Source organism: Oryzias latipes, chromosome 3 (assembly GCF_002234675.1).
Source record: "Oryzias latipes chromosome 3, ASM223467v1".
Taxonomy (NCBI): Eukaryota; Metazoa; Chordata; class Actinopteri; order Beloniformes; family Adrianichthyidae; genus Oryzias; species Oryzias latipes.
This window is the reverse complement of record NC_019861.2, coordinates 29,841,745-29,861,793: the sequence shown is the minus strand read 5'-3', so window position 1 is coordinate 29,861,793 and position 20,049 is coordinate 29,841,745. Positions and strand designations below refer to the sequence as shown.

Below are 20,049 nucleotides of genomic sequence, written 5' to 3'. Positions count from 1 at the left end.
CTGTGTCTTTTCTGTTATTCCCAGCTGAGGACTGCAGCAAGCACAAACCAGCCAGTTGTTCATTCTCCATAAATCTGAAAAGCACAAACTGCTGAGCGGTGACTCATATATCAGTCTATTATATACTACAGGACTGACTGTATTAAACAAATAGCTAGGCCTGCAGCTGGAAAAGAGAGGCAATATAGAGAGAGCAGAGGTTATTGTCTAATTTAAATCTTGGCTGCTTTCCCAGAACTGTACCACATTCCAATTTGTGGCTGTGTTGCTTGGCGCTATTGACAGAGGTCCGGCTGCAAATACTCTCGGGCTCTTCTCCAGAAATGTGTCTCCAAACTGACAATCAACAAGTTGGCAGAGATTAACGGAATGACAGGAGCAAATTAGATGAAATAATAATAATGCACGGATATAGATGCTGCAAGCTTTGTACCACTGCCACGTAGGTTCCTTCCAACTGTGGATGCAATAATGTAACTATAATCATAAAAACTTGACGTGTAACAACGCAGGCTCATAAAAAAGCCCATACATTGCTTCTGTAATGTCTTTAAGGTCCATAATGAAATAGCAGCTGGAAAAGACATCTGTGAACACACAGAGCTTACTGAATGCTTGAGCGAGATCTTAGAGGCAATTAGCTGTTTCAAGAATTTTCTCCTTGGCATACTATTGTCCATTCATCCGCTAGATTGACAGCACACCAGGACATCATTAGCAAACCTGACAGCTGTTGAGTCACAGACATTGTTTTTCATGTGACAGCAACCATCAGGCTAAGTCCTGCACCAGTGTTTTTAACAGTATTTAAACTCAAAATGTCACGTTAACACCGCCTCCTTTCAAAAGCATTCAAATACCTGCCTTGAGGGATTACCAACACTGAGCCTCAGCTCTACTTCCATATCATTGCACTGACGGTTATTTGAAACAAAAGCACAATGCATACCTTTTAAACAGAACGCAGAAGCATGCCTTTCCTTTGTGTTAGATGTTTGAAGATAAAATGCTTACAAAAGCCTGCTGGCGTTCAGTGTGTGCATGCTTTGAGACGACAGAGTGAGTCAGCAAAGTGTTCACATGTGAGGAGGGACGAGCAGGATGCTCATGTTCAAAAGGTTTTTTTTTAATGACACTTTAAGCAAAACTATCTCCATCATCAACAATCGAATAAAGGACGCATCTTTTTTCTTTATCAAAAATAACATGAATTTCAAATGGATATAACATCCATCTGAAAGTGTGTGAACCAACAGCTCCGGAACTGGTCTTTTTTTAAACAAGTGTGAATAATTCCATACGTTACAGCTGTAAATCCCACATTTCCAGCTCCATTAAGCTGCTTTGACCAAGGTTCTCTCCGAGTACTTTTATTGTTACTCCAGTGCAAGTAGTGGGGGGAAAAAGAGAAAGAGAGTCACTGGCATTTTCTGCATTTGAGCCTTGACCTCTATTTTAGGACCATGCTGTGAGTTTCTCCACAAAATAAATGGGAGCAGAGTACAATCGGATCTGCACCTTCCTTAGTGCATGCTCTCCCATCACTCATTTGTCTTCATTAGGTGTATACGACCCACTTCTCCAATTGTCCTCTTCTTTGAAATGTAGTACGGAGACCAAATGTATGTGCCACAGCTCCAGATTTTCTCAAGCGCAAGCAGAAAAACTATTTCACCGCAAAGACAGTTTCTCATTTAGTCAAGTAAATCAACCAACACTGTAAACAAATGTCACTAATCCAATTAATCAATGTGAAAAGAAATCGAGTGATGAGAAAATCAGTTATTTCCACAGGGGAAGCCATGCTGTAAAATACTGATAGCAGCTTTAAGCCAAAGTGAGGAAGCAGAACTCCCACTGTCAACTTGTCAACAGCTAATTTACCTGGAGCCAGAGGGAGAGATTCACTGGACACACAGGGAGAGTTAATCTCTTCCTTCATCTTCACTAAAGACATCGACCCAATTAGCTCCCTACATTGACTGACAGTGCTTGTGTTTGCTTTCCTTCCTTGACTTTTTCCTTCCTCCTTAAATCAGGTTTGTTTTATTTATGCAAGTTCCAGCTGATGGCCTCAGAAAGTATTTTAAGCTACAGGAAAGCAGTAGAATAATTGGGATGTCTCCATTCAAATGTGGGGAGCGGAAATATTCACTGCTGTGATTGTGTGACTGATTAGCTAAAGGGAAAAGTGAATTAAGAATGTCTCCACAGAGAACTGGAAATGGGACATTTGAGACATTTTCCTTTTTTTTTTTCCTTCTCATGATAATATCCGTACAAGTTTCCCTTTTAATGGTTTTCAGTGACCCAAAAAAAAAAAAAGGCAGGGCACACCAGAATTACGATGCTTGCAGAAACTGCTATTTGTAGGTCAGTTTAAATTCAGATTGCCCTTTCTGCAAAATGTGGCTCCACATCATCTTTCATCTGATCATTTTCCATTGTATTGCTGCAGCCAAAAGACTAGTCAATGCAGAAACATCAGATCTGAAAACCCGAACATTTTAGAACATTTAGAAAGACATCAGTCAATACCCAGCCCCCAGACAAAAAATAAATACATTTATAATAGAATTGCACAATCAAAAGCTACAAATTTTGTATTATAAGTGGCCTCTAGTGTGATTTATTGAAACTGATCAATTGTCATAAAAATGCATTATCACCTTAACAAATTTGTACATCAAAGGACATATTGAATAGTACTTAAACGAGACCATGTTGGATAAAAACTGCAAGATTACTACTCCTCTAACCAATTAATGTTAGACTCCTCTGAAATTAAATGCATTGCTGCACAATCTAACAAGCTCTTTGCTGAAGCTGCCTTGCTTTTATCAGTTCTGACCAGTGGACTGTGGTGGCTCATGTTGGATAGTAGCTATTATAAAGAATTTTCTTTTCAGCTTTCTTCCAATAAACTTGATTGTAATCTAATATTTGATGTTTTTTGCCAGCAGATACATTGGCCAGTGGTTTTGCATAGGATCAGATTCTCGCTGCACAGCGTTGGTATTTCATCTTACAGAACCTGATTCATAACCAATGACATGTTCTTAATTCTACAATTGTATATTGCAGCTGGCTTTCACATATAATGGATAGAAAAAAATGTGGAAAAAAATGGTTTGATAAATAGAGCACTGACAGGGTAAGCCATCAAATAATGTCTGATAATGGGATGTTTCATTCTAATCCTGTATGGGTAATTATGAGATTAATTTGTCCTGGTTGTGACAGCTTTTGGAGGCGGAAAAAAAGCTTTATTTACAACAGTGTTTGTTCCACAATGCCCTGGAAACAGTTTTCTTCTTTTACATTAAATCTCATTTGATTTATTTTTACTGCAAAAGCAAAACAGCAAAAAGAAAAAAAAAAGATGCTATTATTCCTTTCCACAACACAGCACTAATGCTGCAGGGCATAGTTTGTCATTGTTATTCAGTACTCGCTCACCTACACTTAAAACATGATCCTTCTGGATTTTAATTAAGCACCAAGGTGCCTCCCAGGGGGGGTTCTGGCTAGGAAAAGGAAACTACTTTGATTTATGTGTGACTTTGTTGTTCCTGCTTGAAGCTTACCTGTTATGAGAGACTTTGGTAATGAAAAAAACAACCAAGTAATTATTCTTATTTGTTAATTAGCTCCTGTTGGGGTTGCAGTCCTTAGAAAACATCAGCACCAATGGTAAATAGTGATGCTAAATAGTGATTGAGATGTGCTTCTGTGTGTCAGCTGTCTTAGTAAGTATTCAAGGATTACGTATTAAGGTATCTGGTTGTGCAATCACTATTTTGACTAAAGCTAAAAAGAAAATGTGTTTCTGTGTCACATTGCTGGATATCTCAAACATTTCCTGGAAATGTCTGCCATCGCACCCTCCTCCTCCACAGCATGGAAATAGGACAGATCTGCTAAAATGCTTTATTTGATTGCAGCAGCATTAGATTGCAAACTTTAGCCTTTAAAAATAGTGTTTTATAGTAGGCATTGCAAGAAATGTTCATTAGCAGGACCGTTTATGTATGTATCCTGCCAAAATCCACATAAAAAACCTCAGAAGAAACAAATGAAACAAAATTTGCCCTATCAATGGAGGATAAAAGAAGATGCAATATAAAAACAGAATAAGACAAACACAGAATGAGAATCATATTCTAAACAGTTTTGTGTTTTTTTCTTTTCCTTTTCATTCATTCAAAGGTTTTACTCTGAGACCCAGGATGTGCTGCATGTCCATGTTCACAAATCAAAGCAGATCGGAGCACATCTCATGTTGGTAATTGAAAGTGACAATAGGGAGCCACCAAAGTGACACAAGGACAGTTTCTGAGGAAGAGTTTGTGCAAGCTGTTCTTTCCTGGACGAGTATCAGCAGCTAATGGAGTCTCAATGCTGTGCGGTGCAGAGGGATCGCTACGATTAGCTCATGGAGCTGCTGAAGGTCAGCACTGCTGAGCCGAGCAGCCACAAGCCTTCATAAAACCATGCAGCGTATCATTATTTTCAAAGTGTTTCATTATGGACGGTTAACCTTGGCTAACTCCAACCTAACACTTTAATCAGCTGCCTGTTATGCCTTTGAAACTGTGTAATCATTCTGTTTCTCCTCTTGTTCATCAGCAGGGGAGGAGAAAAATGTAAGAAGACTTATTTAGAAGAAAAAACCCAAACAAAACCCTGTTCTCAAGGTTGCGCAGGTATTTGAAAAATACACCACAAGTTAGAATGTCCAATGAAAAGAGAGAGAATTTCATTTCCTTGGAAAGAATGTCATTTCAAAGAATCACCAGTGACTGTCCAAGCAGGAAAAGCCTGCCAATAGTAAGGCCTCACAAACCTTGATCTTGTTTCTACTTCTGCCATCCCACAGTGTGACACGTGAGGGTTCATAAGCCAGCAGACACACACATATCAGTAAATAAAGACATGCTGTGAATGAGACTCAGCTTCAACTCCTGCAGAGACTAAAAATCTTCTTTAGAAATGCATAAACTCTGCTTAAATCCAAGTCAAGGATTCTGTGAACCAAGGTCTTCAACAGACATTTATTTTGAACAAAGAGATGGACTCATGAATACTGTGCAAAATTTCTAATGAACAAATCTTTCAGATGAATCCCTAGACACAATGAAATTACCAGCATGTCGAGGGCTGTGCTTGTTTAAATAAAGGCAGTTCTTGTAGCCTTCTTCTGATCATTGGAGGACATATATAAAGAAAATTAAGTATTTAAGTATTTCTTTATTCAAATGACTGTAAACCAAAAACAGACCCAAAAAAATGCAGTTTGAAAAAGATTATATTTGTGATGTAGAAAACACACTGGGTGGGCCTCTAGCTCTCGGTTGTGCTCCAAGTCCACGACTAAATCCATGTACTGTCCTTTTTCATTTTCCTCGTCTTAGCTGGCATCAGGCTCAAAACTGTACGGTTGAATGGCTTCATTATTGCTCACCATTTTTGTTGCACCGATAATGTTAGGTTGGGGGTTGTGAGGGGCTGTAAGCTAGTAGAAGAGCACACAAACAGAGAGGTGTCATCAACGAAGGGGGGAAAGATGGTTGTCTTAGAGGCTAATTTCTAATGAACTACTGTAAAAACTATGTCCTAGAAAATGATAATATCTTTTTTGACAAAAAATGGCGTAATCATAATTAAATTTGATCCGAGTGGGTATTTAAATAGCAGAGAATCTTTGCTTTGTCTTCCGTTAAAGAATCTGATGCTGAGCACCAAACCATGATTAACATCTTTATGGTGGTTCTGAGGTAACCATAAACATCTCTTGGTCAAGGCTGAGGAATAGATTACAATCTTAGATCAATATTGAGAACGTTCAGGTCAGGTTTGCAGAGTCTGCTCCAACACAAAAGTCCTTTATGGTGAGAAACGACACAAAAGGTTGTAAAAACCGGGGATAAATCACTAACTGAGGAACAAAGGAAGAGTGACAGTAAATTAGAGAGCAGAAATCCAAGTTGTTGTTATTGAACTCCTTTGCTCTTGCTCTAGACGGGGAACACAGACGTTTCTGAACAAATCATACTATTGATGCAACACTTAAGTACAAACGCTCTTCCAGGAACAGCTGTTTCATTCCCCTCCAGGACTCAACAGCAGAACAAGACAATCCTCCCTCAGTTTCCTGATATCATTGAATGTGAATACTTATGACAAAAAACACAGGTCTCTTGTCAGAATCTTTCTATCCAAGTCGAGAAAGCAGAAAAAGATCTGGGCAAACTGTTGTAAGCTGAGATGGCAGTTTTCCAATTCAGGGAGTCTAAAGCGCCCTCAGGAGTTCATGCTGGAGTTCCTATTCTGATATCTTGTTGCAATTACTTATATAGACAAGAATAATAAATACTTCAGTCTAAAATTTTAACAGCAATTAATGATCAACCACTTAGAAAACATTAAACACACTTATTCATATTAGCTGCAGTTGCAGCACCACAATCTTTTTGGTACAAGTGGGCTAAGCGTGCATCACAAACAGTTCCTGTTTGAAGTCAGTCTTCCTTGAACACTGCAGCAGGTTGTTCCAGCACGCCATCTATTTGACTATTCAAATAAGTTTTATTTACCAGCAGTATTTAAGCTCTTTGTTCAGTGAGTCCCAGGGATATTTGCACACCTGCTACTATTGTCAGTCCTTTTAGCTCAACCTGGAAACAAGTGGCATTATGGGAATGTGGGATGCAGAGGGGGAGGTTGAAGAGAAGGGGAGGATTAATCACACAGTGGAACATGTAATACTACACACCTGCAACCCATGCAATTCTGATGAGAGAGGGAAATTACAATGGACCTGCAACAGGAACAAGTACCGATAAAGCGAGTATCATCGATGCGAGTGGGCTGGTCCAATCCAAACACCACAACAGTGACTTTTTTCTGGCTCTTATATAATGTTATAGTGTTTATTTATTCACAATAAAAAAAAACTATGAGAAAAAATAAAGAGTGGTAAATCCAGAGTTGTCTAGCATGCAGACAAAAGCACAGATTTTTAATGGTTTGATGCTTTGAGCAAAAGATCTGTACGTGCTCACTAGTAAAAGTCAAGCTAACAGCCAAAAATGCAGTGGATACAGTTTGTAGGTCTATTAAAAAAATTAGACTTCAGGTCTTTGAAACCCGGAATGGCTCCCTCTCTGAAAAGCTTTAAAAATGAATCCATCTCGACAGCGAGGCGAACCACTAAAGGGATACAACACTTATTGAATCAGCCAACCTGAAGTGATTGACTGCCTCTTTACAAAACTGCTTAATTCACATTAAAAGCAGTTTTCTGGGGCACGGAAAGTCCTCCCTCCTCCTTTTTTTTTTTTTGCTTTTTAGAAGTCAGCAAGGTTAAAGCTGTTGAGGATGCAGTCACCAAACCCAGATTAAAACAGTTCATCACAGTGAAATAAAAATATCACATGTGCAGGTTCTGCTTTGACTCAGCTGGGCACAGTATTCGCAGAGATGACATTTTCAAAATTGCTTGTAGAGGTTGTTTGCATTTGACCTTAGAAGATAAATAACCTGAAGAGGAGATTTACTTTTTCCTGTTAGTGATGAGCAATATGTACACAGCCTGATGGTAAATCAAATCCTGAAACTAAAATTATCACAGCCTTGCTAGGCGTCATTTTCACCTTCATAGAGAGACGCAAAAACACTTGATAGCAGCCTCCTTGGTCACTTCAGAATCTGTTTTGACTTTTAAGAAGTTCCCAAAAAAAGCTCAACATTTTTTCTCCCTCGTAATTACAGCTCAAGGTGATGTAAACAACCCCTTTAATGCATTTGTGATTTAAAAAAGTAGTTGCCACAGATGTTTATTTTGTAGAAAAACAAAAATGTTAAGCTGTTTTCAGTCAAATAGACCACAGAACTGGAACTATTCAAGTAATACAGCAATTAAAATTACATGTTATAGCTGTCTGCATTACATTTAAGTGACAGAATAGCACTCAGAGCACTTAGGTACTTTGATGGATGGTGTATTGATGTTGTGCACATAAGAGTGCAGCCCTTTCCTCTGAAAGAGACATTTTTTTATTATTTTTTTTTAGATGAAGCATGTAGCTACATGCAGTTCAGAGAGAGTGAGTATAGGAACCAGCCTAAGCTGATCCTCAATAAACAACCCAACATATGTACCATGGAAAAATAGCGCACAGTGCTTTACTAGTTTTTGACATGACCTTTTCTTTTATAAATGTTCATATGTTTAAAAAAAAAGTTTTTTTTTAACACTAAAGATGATTTTTGTTAGCAGCCAAGTCAGAAAGCCATGTGATGTCCCTTTGGGTCTCGTTTCGAGGAAACATCAGAGTGTGAGGTCTCCCTAAATGAAGCACACTGAGTAATGCATGAGGGGATGTAATGAAGTGGATTTATGAGCAGAGATGGCAGGATTACAGAGGGTCTTTACGAGTGCTGATCTGGGTTAATGGTCTATATCTGTCTAAGATTTTGGAGCTTTTGTCACATTCACCTCATAAACAAAAACAGAAACCCTAGGCTTATGTTCCCCACAAGTTCAAACTGTTAGTTCAGATCAATGAACCGTTCAGGAAAAACAAATTGAAATTAATTAGTACAACTTGTTTTTCACAGAGATCAAAATGGCAAACGGAGTATTTTCAAACTGTCTGTGTGATGGATGCTAACAGGCTCTTCTCTAAGCCCTGTAAGCATGTCTCTTCCACAGCTGCATCCTTGTTGGATCTCAGCAACCATAAATTAGTTCAGAAAAACACCATGCAGAAAACTGCATTATATGCCGACAAAAATCTGCACTTCATGCAGAGGTGCGCATTGAGTGGTCCGTCACACACAGCTTTCATTCTTTAGAGGCAAAAAAAAAAAAACTTTGAGTACAGTGTGTGTGTCTTTGAGCTGGCAGACTAAAAATATCACCCTGGTCTCAGCGGGAAAATTAGGTGTTTAATAAATCTGCTGAACTACATCTCCTGACAAGCTACAATTAAAAGACTCAGCAAAACACATCAGCTATTCACTTCTTGGACATTTAAACATTTAACACGCACCTCGGAGTCAAATCCATCAACTGTTGAGTTTGACAAAACAGACAGCCTCAAAGGTTACAATCCTCCTCTTCTTCCTCAGCAGCACATACACACACACACACATCTACCATGTTAACACACAGATGCACACATTTATAGTTGTGTTTGGATATGTTTGAAATGTGTGTGATGAAATGGCACCAGCTGTGTACACTGGGGAGATGCACATGGCCTCTGGGTGAGGAGAATATTAACCCCTTCCTACCTAGAAAGTAGGATGGACAACAAAAAGGGAGCTTTAGAAATCATCAAAAGGTATGTGCTGCATCAAAAGTACAGTAAAGAGCTGCCAACAAGTCCCTAAAAGTTTTAGCTGGAGCCTGAGATATGCATGAGTCATAAGTGTTCATGACCCATGAATAGGCGTCTTTTACAGGCTCAATAACTTCTTTTGATAAGAGCATTATGTCATTTTAAAGCACAGGTCACTTTTCTTAGTGCAGCTGAGTGACTGATAAAACGCAAAGTAGACCATAACTAAATTTACAAGAATGCTTTATCTACATGTGGCTCAAAAGCATAACATAGACGGAAAAGACAAGTTCTTGAAAAGGGGAAGGAGCCTGATGTTGGATTCCTGTAAGATCATAACTTAGATCACTGGTGGATGTTTTTGGTTACTAATGGTAACGAGTCATGTGGTTACTAAAGCACACAGCTTGAGCCACTACTTATAAAGGAAAGTACTGCAGCAGTCTCCAGCAAAACTTTCCAAACTATCAAATGGGTTTTCAAAACATCAAGCTTAGTTGAGTTGGATCGAGAAAAATTTGTTGAGTAAAATAAAAAATAAAAAACAGTAAAAAAAAAAAAGGTTCAACGTGAATGGCTCAATTCTGTTTAAGAGTTTTAGTTTATGAAGTCAGATGTAAACACGTCAAGCACAGTTGGCAAATAACTCACCATAATTGTCTTCACCACGACTGTGATGATTACAACTTCAACTCTATTTATTTCTGCCATGCAAAAGCCACCCTCTGATGACAGTTGGTTTATTCCAAACTAGTCAAAACAGAGAAACATGGTATTTTCCAAATCCCTTGTCAGAATTCCATATAAGTTTAATATTCTATCTGGGACATTTTAAATAACTTAAAATTGAAGTCCCTAGAGGTGGTCACAGTTTGCACACTGACATCCATGAGTTTTGCCATTAAGCCATTTGTCAGTGTGATTATCGACGTCTTTCTGCAAAAAAGCCATTAAAATAATTTATGGTCAGTTCCGAAACTACAAACAATTATGCTGTCTCAGCGGTGCTGTCATTAGTTTTGCAAATAAACCTCAAATGTGAGCACCAGTGCAGGTGAAGAGTTTGTATTAACATCTGTTGGTGATTTCTTGGCGCCTGGAGGTAATGAAAACCCACACTAAAAGGATACTGTATCTGAAACATTATTAAACTTTGAGGGGGGAAAAAAAAAGACCAGATGGCCGTAAATATGGGGAAAACACTGGGTCTATTTAATGAAACCATTAAAGTCAATCACATTTGACTTTTGCAGAAATCAAATCCAGTCAGCTCCCTGCAGCCCCTTCTCCTTGTTTTGCATGACTGCAGAGTTTGCCCAGAAAAACCACAAACTTTAACTGACTTGCGTCTTTGAAAATAAAGATTGAGACAAACGGTATCTATCTATCTATCTATCTATCTATCTATCTATCTACACATTTAATCCTTTTCTAAACCTCTGGAGGCAACCTATAAAATCCTCTGACTACAACCAGGTGTTGTGAACACAGCCTAAAGAGCCAGAAAACCACGGCTGGTAATCAGATAAATATGAAGCTTCAGCCAATTAGAAAGCAGGAGCTTTGCCTTGAGCAAAACCGATATGTGTTTAGCTTAAAGTTAAGGTAGTTTAAAAGAATTGGGCTGCTATGAAGAATCTAACCACAGTCCCAGAAACTCTGCAGTCCATTTTAAGGATTATGTTAAAAAATATGACCATTTCAGTTTTGCAGAGATTATTCCTTTACACTCACTTGATGCATCCATTCCCTTCACCACCTCAGGGTATCCTTGTATAGGCAGCATTATTTTGAATGACTGTAGTACCAAAGAATTGGTTTGGATGCTTCCATACATTTTGAAAAACGTATGATGATCTGCTGTTGGGTTTTCCTATCTGAACTTTTCCCGTGCTTGTTTTCTAAACTTAACTTCTAAAGCAGAGAAAGTTTAAATGCTGTGACAGCTTATAAATAGATTAAAGAAGTAATGCCTCAGTTCTCTGTGGCTTGTAAGCACACCTCCTCTTGTGACTAACCGCTCTGCTTTGTGCCACCTTTCATTCAGCAGAATCAAAGAAATCGGAGGCTTATTTGAAAGATGCAAGCAAAACAGTCCATTTGTTCACAGTGCAAAAGCATCATTATTAGCATAAAATGCAGGCTTTGTACTCCCCCTGCCTCCCTCTCTCCAACATAACTGGTAGAGATACTGGGTAAGCACCTTCCCACTGCCCTCCCTTTTGCTCTTTGGCTGCCTTTACGTTCTGCCCGATTACTGTTACAGATGGAAAATTTCTGTGGACCTGGGGAATTTATTAGCAGCGGTAAAAATGACATTTCAGCTCTTGCACCGATGCAAAGAAATGCAGTTAAAGTTTTTTTCAAGGCTGATGAAGACATGATGAAACTGAGTACATATGACAACTTGGCCACATGACAAAGAGCTGATGAAACACTGAGACAAACCTGGTAACTGTTTAGAGCAGCATCATTCTGCAAAACAGAGCTGCACCACAGGGCTGAATATTTTGGATTTACGTGGAGATTGTGCGTGTGTGCATTTGGGGATGGGTTGGGGGGGGGGGGATGTTGGAGGTACCATTGTTAAGCTTCATTAAAACCAAAAAACAGCAGTTGTGAGATCTTTGCCTGTCATGGTGATGGTTGCACTAACTGAGGAACACGGTAGCTGCGCTAGTTTTGGATCAGAAACCAATCTTGCAACACATGTGAAAAATGTAAACCCTCATTTGGATATTTTGGACTCTGTCTAAACTCCCTTAACTCTCAAACTCTCACTTGCACCTGGATGTGTTTGGGAACAGGGAAAAATGACAAAAAATACTTGGAAATTGTGCAGATAAAAAAAAAAAAAAACTGTACCCCACAAAATGACTGTTAAAGCATGATAGAACTGATGCCATGACTTAGACAGAACTCAATGCTGCTGACAATGAGGTTGAATACAAAAATAAAGAATTATTAGTCTATGTGCACATTACAATCTAAATATTGTAAGTTTAACAGAGTTTTCCCTAAACTGCTAAACAAATATGGAGATCTAGAAGTTCAGCCCCAAAACACTTGGTTATCCAGCTAATTCTGTCAAATCATGGACACTTGGCTTTCCTCATTTTCTCAGAATGATGGAGGGATGTTGGGAATAAAAGCATGAAAACAGCAGCGCCGTAATTGCAGATCACATCAGTGTGGCAGAGTTCAAAAGCTCTGTGAGGCTGGACTAAAAGTGACACTTGTCCTCTCTCCTGCTTCCTTTTTCCCGCAAACGCACCGGAAAAGTTCCAGATAGGACATGGAAGTAATACCCGAGCCTCTTCTGAGACACGGATAATGTAAGGATAAGACGAGAGGAGGCACTTTCATTCAAATAAACTTGTCCTGAGCTGTGACATTCAACAAAACCCGGTGCGCTCGCGGTTTCAGCTTCAGCGTGGTCTCTTTAGTTTACGCAGAACAAACAGGGATTTCTCACCTTGTTGAAGTTGTAGTAGCCCAAACAATGGGCAAAATCCAAGTTTGCTGGGTCTCCTGGAATAGAATTCCCCCCAGCAGACGGATAAAACCTTACATCCATGGCGCGCAGCTGGAGTTGTAGCCCGAACACTTAATGCGTTTACAATCCAAGCGCGCTCGGAGAGGGACGGAGGAGCGGCGGGGAAACTGACCCACGCTTTGTTGGGGAGGACACGGAGGCAGCGGGAGGGAGGGAGGGGGGAGGACAGGTAAACTTTCGCTATTCCTTTCTTCCTACGCCTCGCTCAGCCGCTTCATTTCTGAGAAAGCCTACTGGCCGGTTGGACGGAGTCCAGGATGCTGTCCTTCACAGAGCTGCAGAGACGCTGTGCGCCCATGCATTTACACACAGCTGCTGCTGGATACAAAGAAGACACGAGACCGGCGGCAGCGCGGGTCCTCCTCCTTCCCTTTCCTGGAGAGCGAAGCAGCAAAACGACCACAGCCAAATCCCCCCCCCCCAAAAACCACGCAAAACTCCGAGGCTGCTCCGCGCGCTCAGAACTTTCCAACTTGGACAACTGACGCAGGAACTAGAGTGCGAGCTCAATGCTGCCAGGACGCACGAGCGCAAACACTCCACTCCACAGATGCTGCAATTATGTAGTACGCTGTAGTACACTGTAGTACACTGAGTATCCCGGTTCAGCCCTGGGCTCTGCCTATCCTGCTGATGAACAAGGCAAATGTGTGAACAAGCAGAGCCACGCCCCAAACACACAAGGCCACGCCCACCAAAACACAGCTTTTAAAGCCATGTGACAAATGAGAAACAATTAGGCTGTTGTTGCTGGTTGGCATTTGGAGTGGAAATTTTCTGTTGTATATGTTTGCGTGCATGAACCCAGCTATTGGCATAAATTGAACATTTCAAAATAAAAGGTAAATTGTAAAAAAAAAAAAAAAAAAGCTGAAGCTCTTAAAAATAAAGAACAATAAACTTTTTTTCCTTCTTCCTGTGTTGGCTTGAAGCAGTTAAAACACACTCAAGACCCGCACCAATGAAAATCCTGTTTTTTACATGTTCATTTGTCATGAAGAAGGACATGAAAATTAAGCTTAAAATTGCAGTTCTGAGAGTTTGTTTTGGTCAAATCACTGGGAATCAAAGGCAGACAAAACAATTCTGCTGGTAAAAACCTGTAGGTGTGATGTATAAACCTGCTATGGTAAGCCACAAGCTCCCTGGTCAACTCTATTCTGATGCATCCACTTTAAAGAACTAGATCCATGTAGTGTACATTTTTGTAAATAATACACAAAAAAAAAATAGAGAGGGAGAACTATAGGCTGAAGGGAAGATACCAAAAACTGGTTGGCTTTGTTTTTTTTCTGTCTGACCATTTGGCTCAAAACTTCATGGCTGGATAGCGCTAATATTGCTTTTCATTTTTGTTGTACTGGTAATGTTATGTTGGGGTTGTTAAGGGCAGTAAGCTAATGGGAGAGCATGTACATTGATGGATGATGGGGAATGGGGCAGGCTAACTGTGCACAGCTCACAACTAGGTGAATTTCTAATAAAATTCTGTCACTAAAAAACAACAGTTTTTTTGGGGGGGCTATAAGTAGCATGATCATAAATAAAAGATTGTCTGAAGGTGTTTTCTTTTCGTGCACATATTTTGGCAGCAATTTGGAATAAAACAAAACTAAAGTAAAATTTTCTCACCGTGGAAATACAATATTTATTTATTTTAGTTTGTTCTGGCAGATTTTTTTTCCACTGCAACTTTTCTGCAGAGAAAAAGTGAGTATGGAGATTTAACACTCACTTTTTTTGTTTTCTCTGCAGACTGCTGCCCCCCCCCCCCCCACTCCCCCGTATCTCACTTTGCTGTAAAATTCTTTTTACCAACACATAAAAATACTCTGATTGTATAAACTGACAGGAGCAAGGGCACAAAAAAAGCAATTCTTTAACAACGATTTGTTTAAAAGGCAGAAGTGTTGCCAGTTTTCTTATATAAACATTTGTACTTACACTGCCTGCAGTCATGTGTAGCAGTGATAGATACTATGTTGCAGGAATTGTTGCCTTGTGAAGTTTTTCTTGATATAATCATAATTTTATAGGTTTTACAGTTTAAATAGATTGGTTAGAGTTATAATTTAAATTTATTCGCAACGTTTTTGGGCATCATTAGTCATACATTTAGAATATAAGCAGTGGTATAATTGCAATATGTATTTCCACATAAGTGCCTACTTAAATGTTTTCTTTTTCTTTTTTGGGTTACGTAAAAACACAATGATCTTACATGAGAAGGTATGTTTTGTATTAAATTGAGCTATTAGCAACTTTCCATCAGCAGGACCACAATGAAGAATTTTACTGTGGAAAAAAATAAAGAAGAAAAAGGCTCAGCCATTCAGACAACTGATGTTAATGGCAGACAGAAAAACTTTCTTCCAACAAATTGAACAGGTGAAATAATGAGTGTGTTTTTTTTTCTTAAAGTCCCACTGTGATCCTCTTTTGATGTATTTTCAAAGCTTTCCCTGTAGTCTTTTATTTATAATTATGCTGTTTTTATCCCCCCCAAAAATACGTAGTTTTCTAAAAAATAGTTTCCACAGAGCAGCAGTAGATCATTAGAAATTCTCCTCCGAGTTGTGGGCGGAACTGTTGGTGCGGATTTAATCCCCCCACTTCCCATCATCCATCTGTTTACACGTTCTCCCGCTAGCTTACAGCCCTTCACAATCCTGGCATAATATTAAAGGTGCAACAAAAATGGCAAGAAATTGTTTCGACTGCACCTGAGTCACAACTATTTGAATAAACAAATACTCAGAAATGCAATTTGAAGTTTAATTTTCTTTATATGTGTCCTCCATCATGAGAAACATGCCACAAGATGTTAAAAATATCAAAAATACACTTTTTTTTATAGAAAGATAGCTCTCATAATGTCTCAGAAACTCATGTGCAACCGTAAAATATATATAAATATATATGTCCAAATCAGTAAAACATTTCCTCATGGAAAAGTATATTGTTTTTGTCCACTACAATACATACCTATTGATATTATATATATCATATTATAAATATAATATGATATTTATTATTCAAAAATAATAACTTATGTATTTGTGAAGGAAAATGCTGCATCTGTGGTTAAAAAATAAACTCAGATTTAAGCTATACTTCTTGAAAGAAAAGTTGTAAAACCTTATCTCATTTCATAAATGTTTTTAAATAAATAATTTGATGTGTAATCTCTTTGTTTTACTGCCTGTGATTAATTTGAAAACTAGAAAAAAAGAGTCAAAACTGTTTACTAGAGAACTACCAACCAGCAAAACTGTCCTCAATTTTTAGCGCTGAAGCTGCACAGAAACAAGCCTTACTGGGCATGCTCCAACAACGTTCAGGCTTATTTAGTCCCACATGTTATCCACAATAAAAAATTAAAAAAAAGAACTTTCCAGTTCTAAACTGACCACATCAGTCCAGCACACAGCATTGTATTTTTGCTTTTAAAGTGAAGGCAGGCATCACTAAATCAATACTGTCAGTTTGCTGTGGTTTTATCAATAAACTGGGAACTGTCTAATGCTCACTTTTATGGCCAGATTCCTAAGATTCATGGAGACAAAAAAGTTGGCATCCAAATTTTGATTTCAGAACTAAAACCAAGAAAACATTGTTCCTATATAGTCCCAAGTGTCAGTTTTTACGTATTGTCATGTTTCATCCTCGTGAAATTTAATTACGAAGTATTGCAGGATTTATTCATGTATAAAATAGCACTTAAAATCTTTTCCTCTGTTTATTTCTGAAACACAATGCCAGTCCCTTTTTGATTCAGCCCAAACCTGAATTGTTAAAGTCTCTATTTGTAAGACCTCTTTTGTTCAGTCTCATAAAAATACTTTAAATTCAATAATACTCATGTTATTAAAAAAAGTATTTCAGCAAATGGGGAGAGCAAAGGTAAGGGCTCACAAGGCCACTGAGAAAACAGTCTACTTTTATTATAATAACTGTGTTATTGGAAACCATTTCCGTAGGAGTCACAATGTGGTCAAACATGTTTTTTTTAAACAGTTTCATCAAAATAATAAATTTCCAGTTAGAGAGATTTATTTCCCGACAATGTTTTCAATAAACTTTAATAACACACTCACTCATACTTTACACATTAAATTATACTTAATTATATATATGGTACATCAAAGCTTTTTTTTAACCATATTGCATTGAGAAAATACTCTTTATAGAAAGGTTTTTTAAGGCGAAAATATTTTCCTAATAAAATTGATTAATTTTATAGCTAAAGAAAGTATGCCAAACCCACTGGCTGTTGACACGCAAAATCACAGGCAGCAACAAAAACGGTTTCTATGGCATTATAAGGGGAATTCTTTTTCCTCAATGTCACCATTCAAAGTCTCACTTCCAAGTCGCTGTGGGGAAAAAACCTCTGTTAACATGAATTAATGTAAATGTAAACAAATGGGAACACAGAGCAACTAAAAAGTCCCTACTAATCCCAATAATAATAAAGTCAGATCACAATGCAGTCTGTTTGCCAAAACGACATATTTCCTTTTTTGGTATGATGTCATAACATTTTCACTAATTATTAAAGATGGTGATTGCTTCATTGCAAGTTAATTTTTCTTTGTCAGTTTTATATACCTTTTAAGAATATCCAAAGCTCATGAATAAAAATTAGTTAAAAAAAAAAAAAACCTTTGAAACATATTTATTACAACTATACTATTTTGACAACTTTGTCGCAGGAAAACATTTATGCTGTAGTAAAAGTTTTTCCTTCGATGCATTCTCATAGAAAGAAGGAAAACACAAGCCCAATGTCAGCATATGTTTTATTGACATTCATGCTTGACTGGGAATCCAAACTGAAAATTGTGTTTCATTTCTGCCAAGCCATAAAAATTGAAGTGTACTTATAACAAATGCACATTATGTGCTAAAGGTCTGTAGCATGTTTTGTAATCTGTGACGGACCTATAGGACCCAAAAATGTACAAGAAAAGGTTTGTGGTGGGAACTTAAAACTTAAAAAAAGAAACTTTAACTGAGCAGACCATGCAAGAGAGGGAAATGATACTGGTGACAATCAGCAGAAAAGCTGATAGAGCTGAACTGAAAGCCAGACACCTAAATGTATTGATGATGATTGACTTAAATGAAGACAGCTGTGAATAATTATCAAATGAAATCAGGTGAGACTGTGATTTACAGAAGAAACAAAATCTGAAAATAAAGCAAGAAAGCATCATTGAGATAAAATGAGTCAAAGGCTATAATCTTACATATTTGCATTTTTAAATACTATATTATATGTTGCCCCTCTCTTTATGTTTTTCTATTTATTTGCTCATTAATGAACATTTCTGCAAACGTGCCAGTGTTAGCCACAAAGCTAATTTCCAACTATAGTCCCAGGGCAAGTTGTAAGTTTGCCCACAACAAACACCAAAAACACAAAATCGACAAGAATAATGAAATAATACAAAATTAAAACAAACAAACAATCATAATTTTTATTTACAAAAAGGATGGCTTTTGTGTTGCTGTGCACATGAAAGTAGAAAATGTGTAGGCTTTAATGGTTTAATTAAAAAAGGATTAATAGTGTTAAGTATTTTCGGCACCTCTGTGAGATTAGATAATAACATTTAAATGTTGCTGTGTTTAAGCGCTGGCATGAACAGACTCATTATGTTGATATAAACATGACATATTTGTGTTTTTTGCTTTCAAACTAATAGTGAGGATAAATTTAATTATGCACTTTCCTCTTAGTTTGAGTGGATCCGTCAATATAGAAAACATTTGGAGATAAAACAAGAAAGTAACAGCTGATTATAATAGTGATGCATAAAAACAAGAAAGTAACAGCTGATTATAATAGTGATGCATAAAAACACCAAAGTCTCAAATGTAACCTTAAAGTCACATCAATATTCTTGTATTTTTTTAGCACTTTATATTACAAAATATTGAGGTGAATAAACTGTGGTGCAGGGGTGGAGCGGTCAACCTCTGATTGGAAGATTGCAGCTTCTGTTCCCGCCTCCCGCCCATGTGTCAAAGTGTCCTTGGGCAAGACATTGAACCCCAAAAAGTTCCTGGTGGTTATAGGCTGGCACCAACTGAATGCTTTTTTGGCACAAAGCAATACTGGATGATCACCCCCTATACAACCGTTTGCCAATTTCTTATTGTGTTTCTTTTTTAACATTTCACTTTGTTTTCTGGAAATTACTTCAGTTTCCCAAAAAGTTTTTCCATTTTTGTTTTTTACATTTTGGTTTCTGAATTATTGTCATTATTTTTTCTAAAATATAAGACTGTTTTTAATATTTGTTTGATTTTTGATTGTTGTTGTGATCTTTCAAATGTTTTTGCGTCACGTGATTTGCTGATATGATTTGCACATCAGAGCCATCGTAGTAAAGCGCCTTGGGCTTTCTAAGAATGTAGTAAAGCGCTATATAAATATAACAAGGATTAATTGAGAATTCTCAGAACTGCCTTACTCTGTGCCTTTCCTCTTCAGCAAGTAAACAAAAGGTGGCTCATTTAGTCTCTTGTCACATTCAGCTCTTCAGAATAAAAAAAAAATCCTTAAGAAATATGAAAATGAAAGTTAACTGCAAGAAGAATTCAATAAACAAGACCTCAGTCTTTCAGTGTCACCTTTGAACTGCATAAATAATGTTTCATTTTCAGCAACCTCTCAAAGTAAAAATCACTTTAGTTTAATCTCACTATAGTTTTTACAAATGTTTAGTCTTTTGAATAAACATTGAAGCAACCACAACCTTTGTCCCTGGTCGTGGCTAACAACTTAGTCAAACAATCGTGTAGCATTTTTGTAATTATTAAGACAACTTTTGTTTGTTTTGTTTACATTTAAAGGGGTGTTCAAGCACTCCTTCTGAGACCGATGATAACCATGCACTCTGTATGAGCATTAGCAAGGTAAGCAAGCCTAATCACTCACATACAGAGCTAAACTCCAATGCAGTGCTGCAGAAGATAACCCTCATTTGAAAGCTCTCCAGTGGTCTTTTAAGAGATGGTCAACAATCCACGATAGCTGCCAGGAAATCTACTTTGTAATTACCAACGCACTGATACATATATGCAAAGCAATTTTTGTGTTTTTCCAGGATAAACAACGGAGCGATGCCTTCAAAC

At 37.8% G+C, this 20,049-nt stretch overlaps 1 protein-coding gene across 1 annotated transcript in view; it reads right to left on the bottom strand.

The window, feature by feature from the left end:
- The window catches only part of tox3 (TOX high mobility group box family member 3), a 41,588-nt gene extending 27,833 nt beyond the window's left edge, over positions 1-13,755 (bottom strand). The window contains exon 1 of the mRNA XM_023953644.1: positions 12,823-13,755. Coding sequence (XP_023809412.1) covers positions 12,823-12,924 — 102 coding nt within the window. The 5' untranslated portion in view covers positions 12,925-13,755. The remainder of the gene's footprint in view (positions 1-12,822) is intronic.
- Between the last annotated feature and the right edge of the window lie 6,294 nt (positions 13,756-20,049).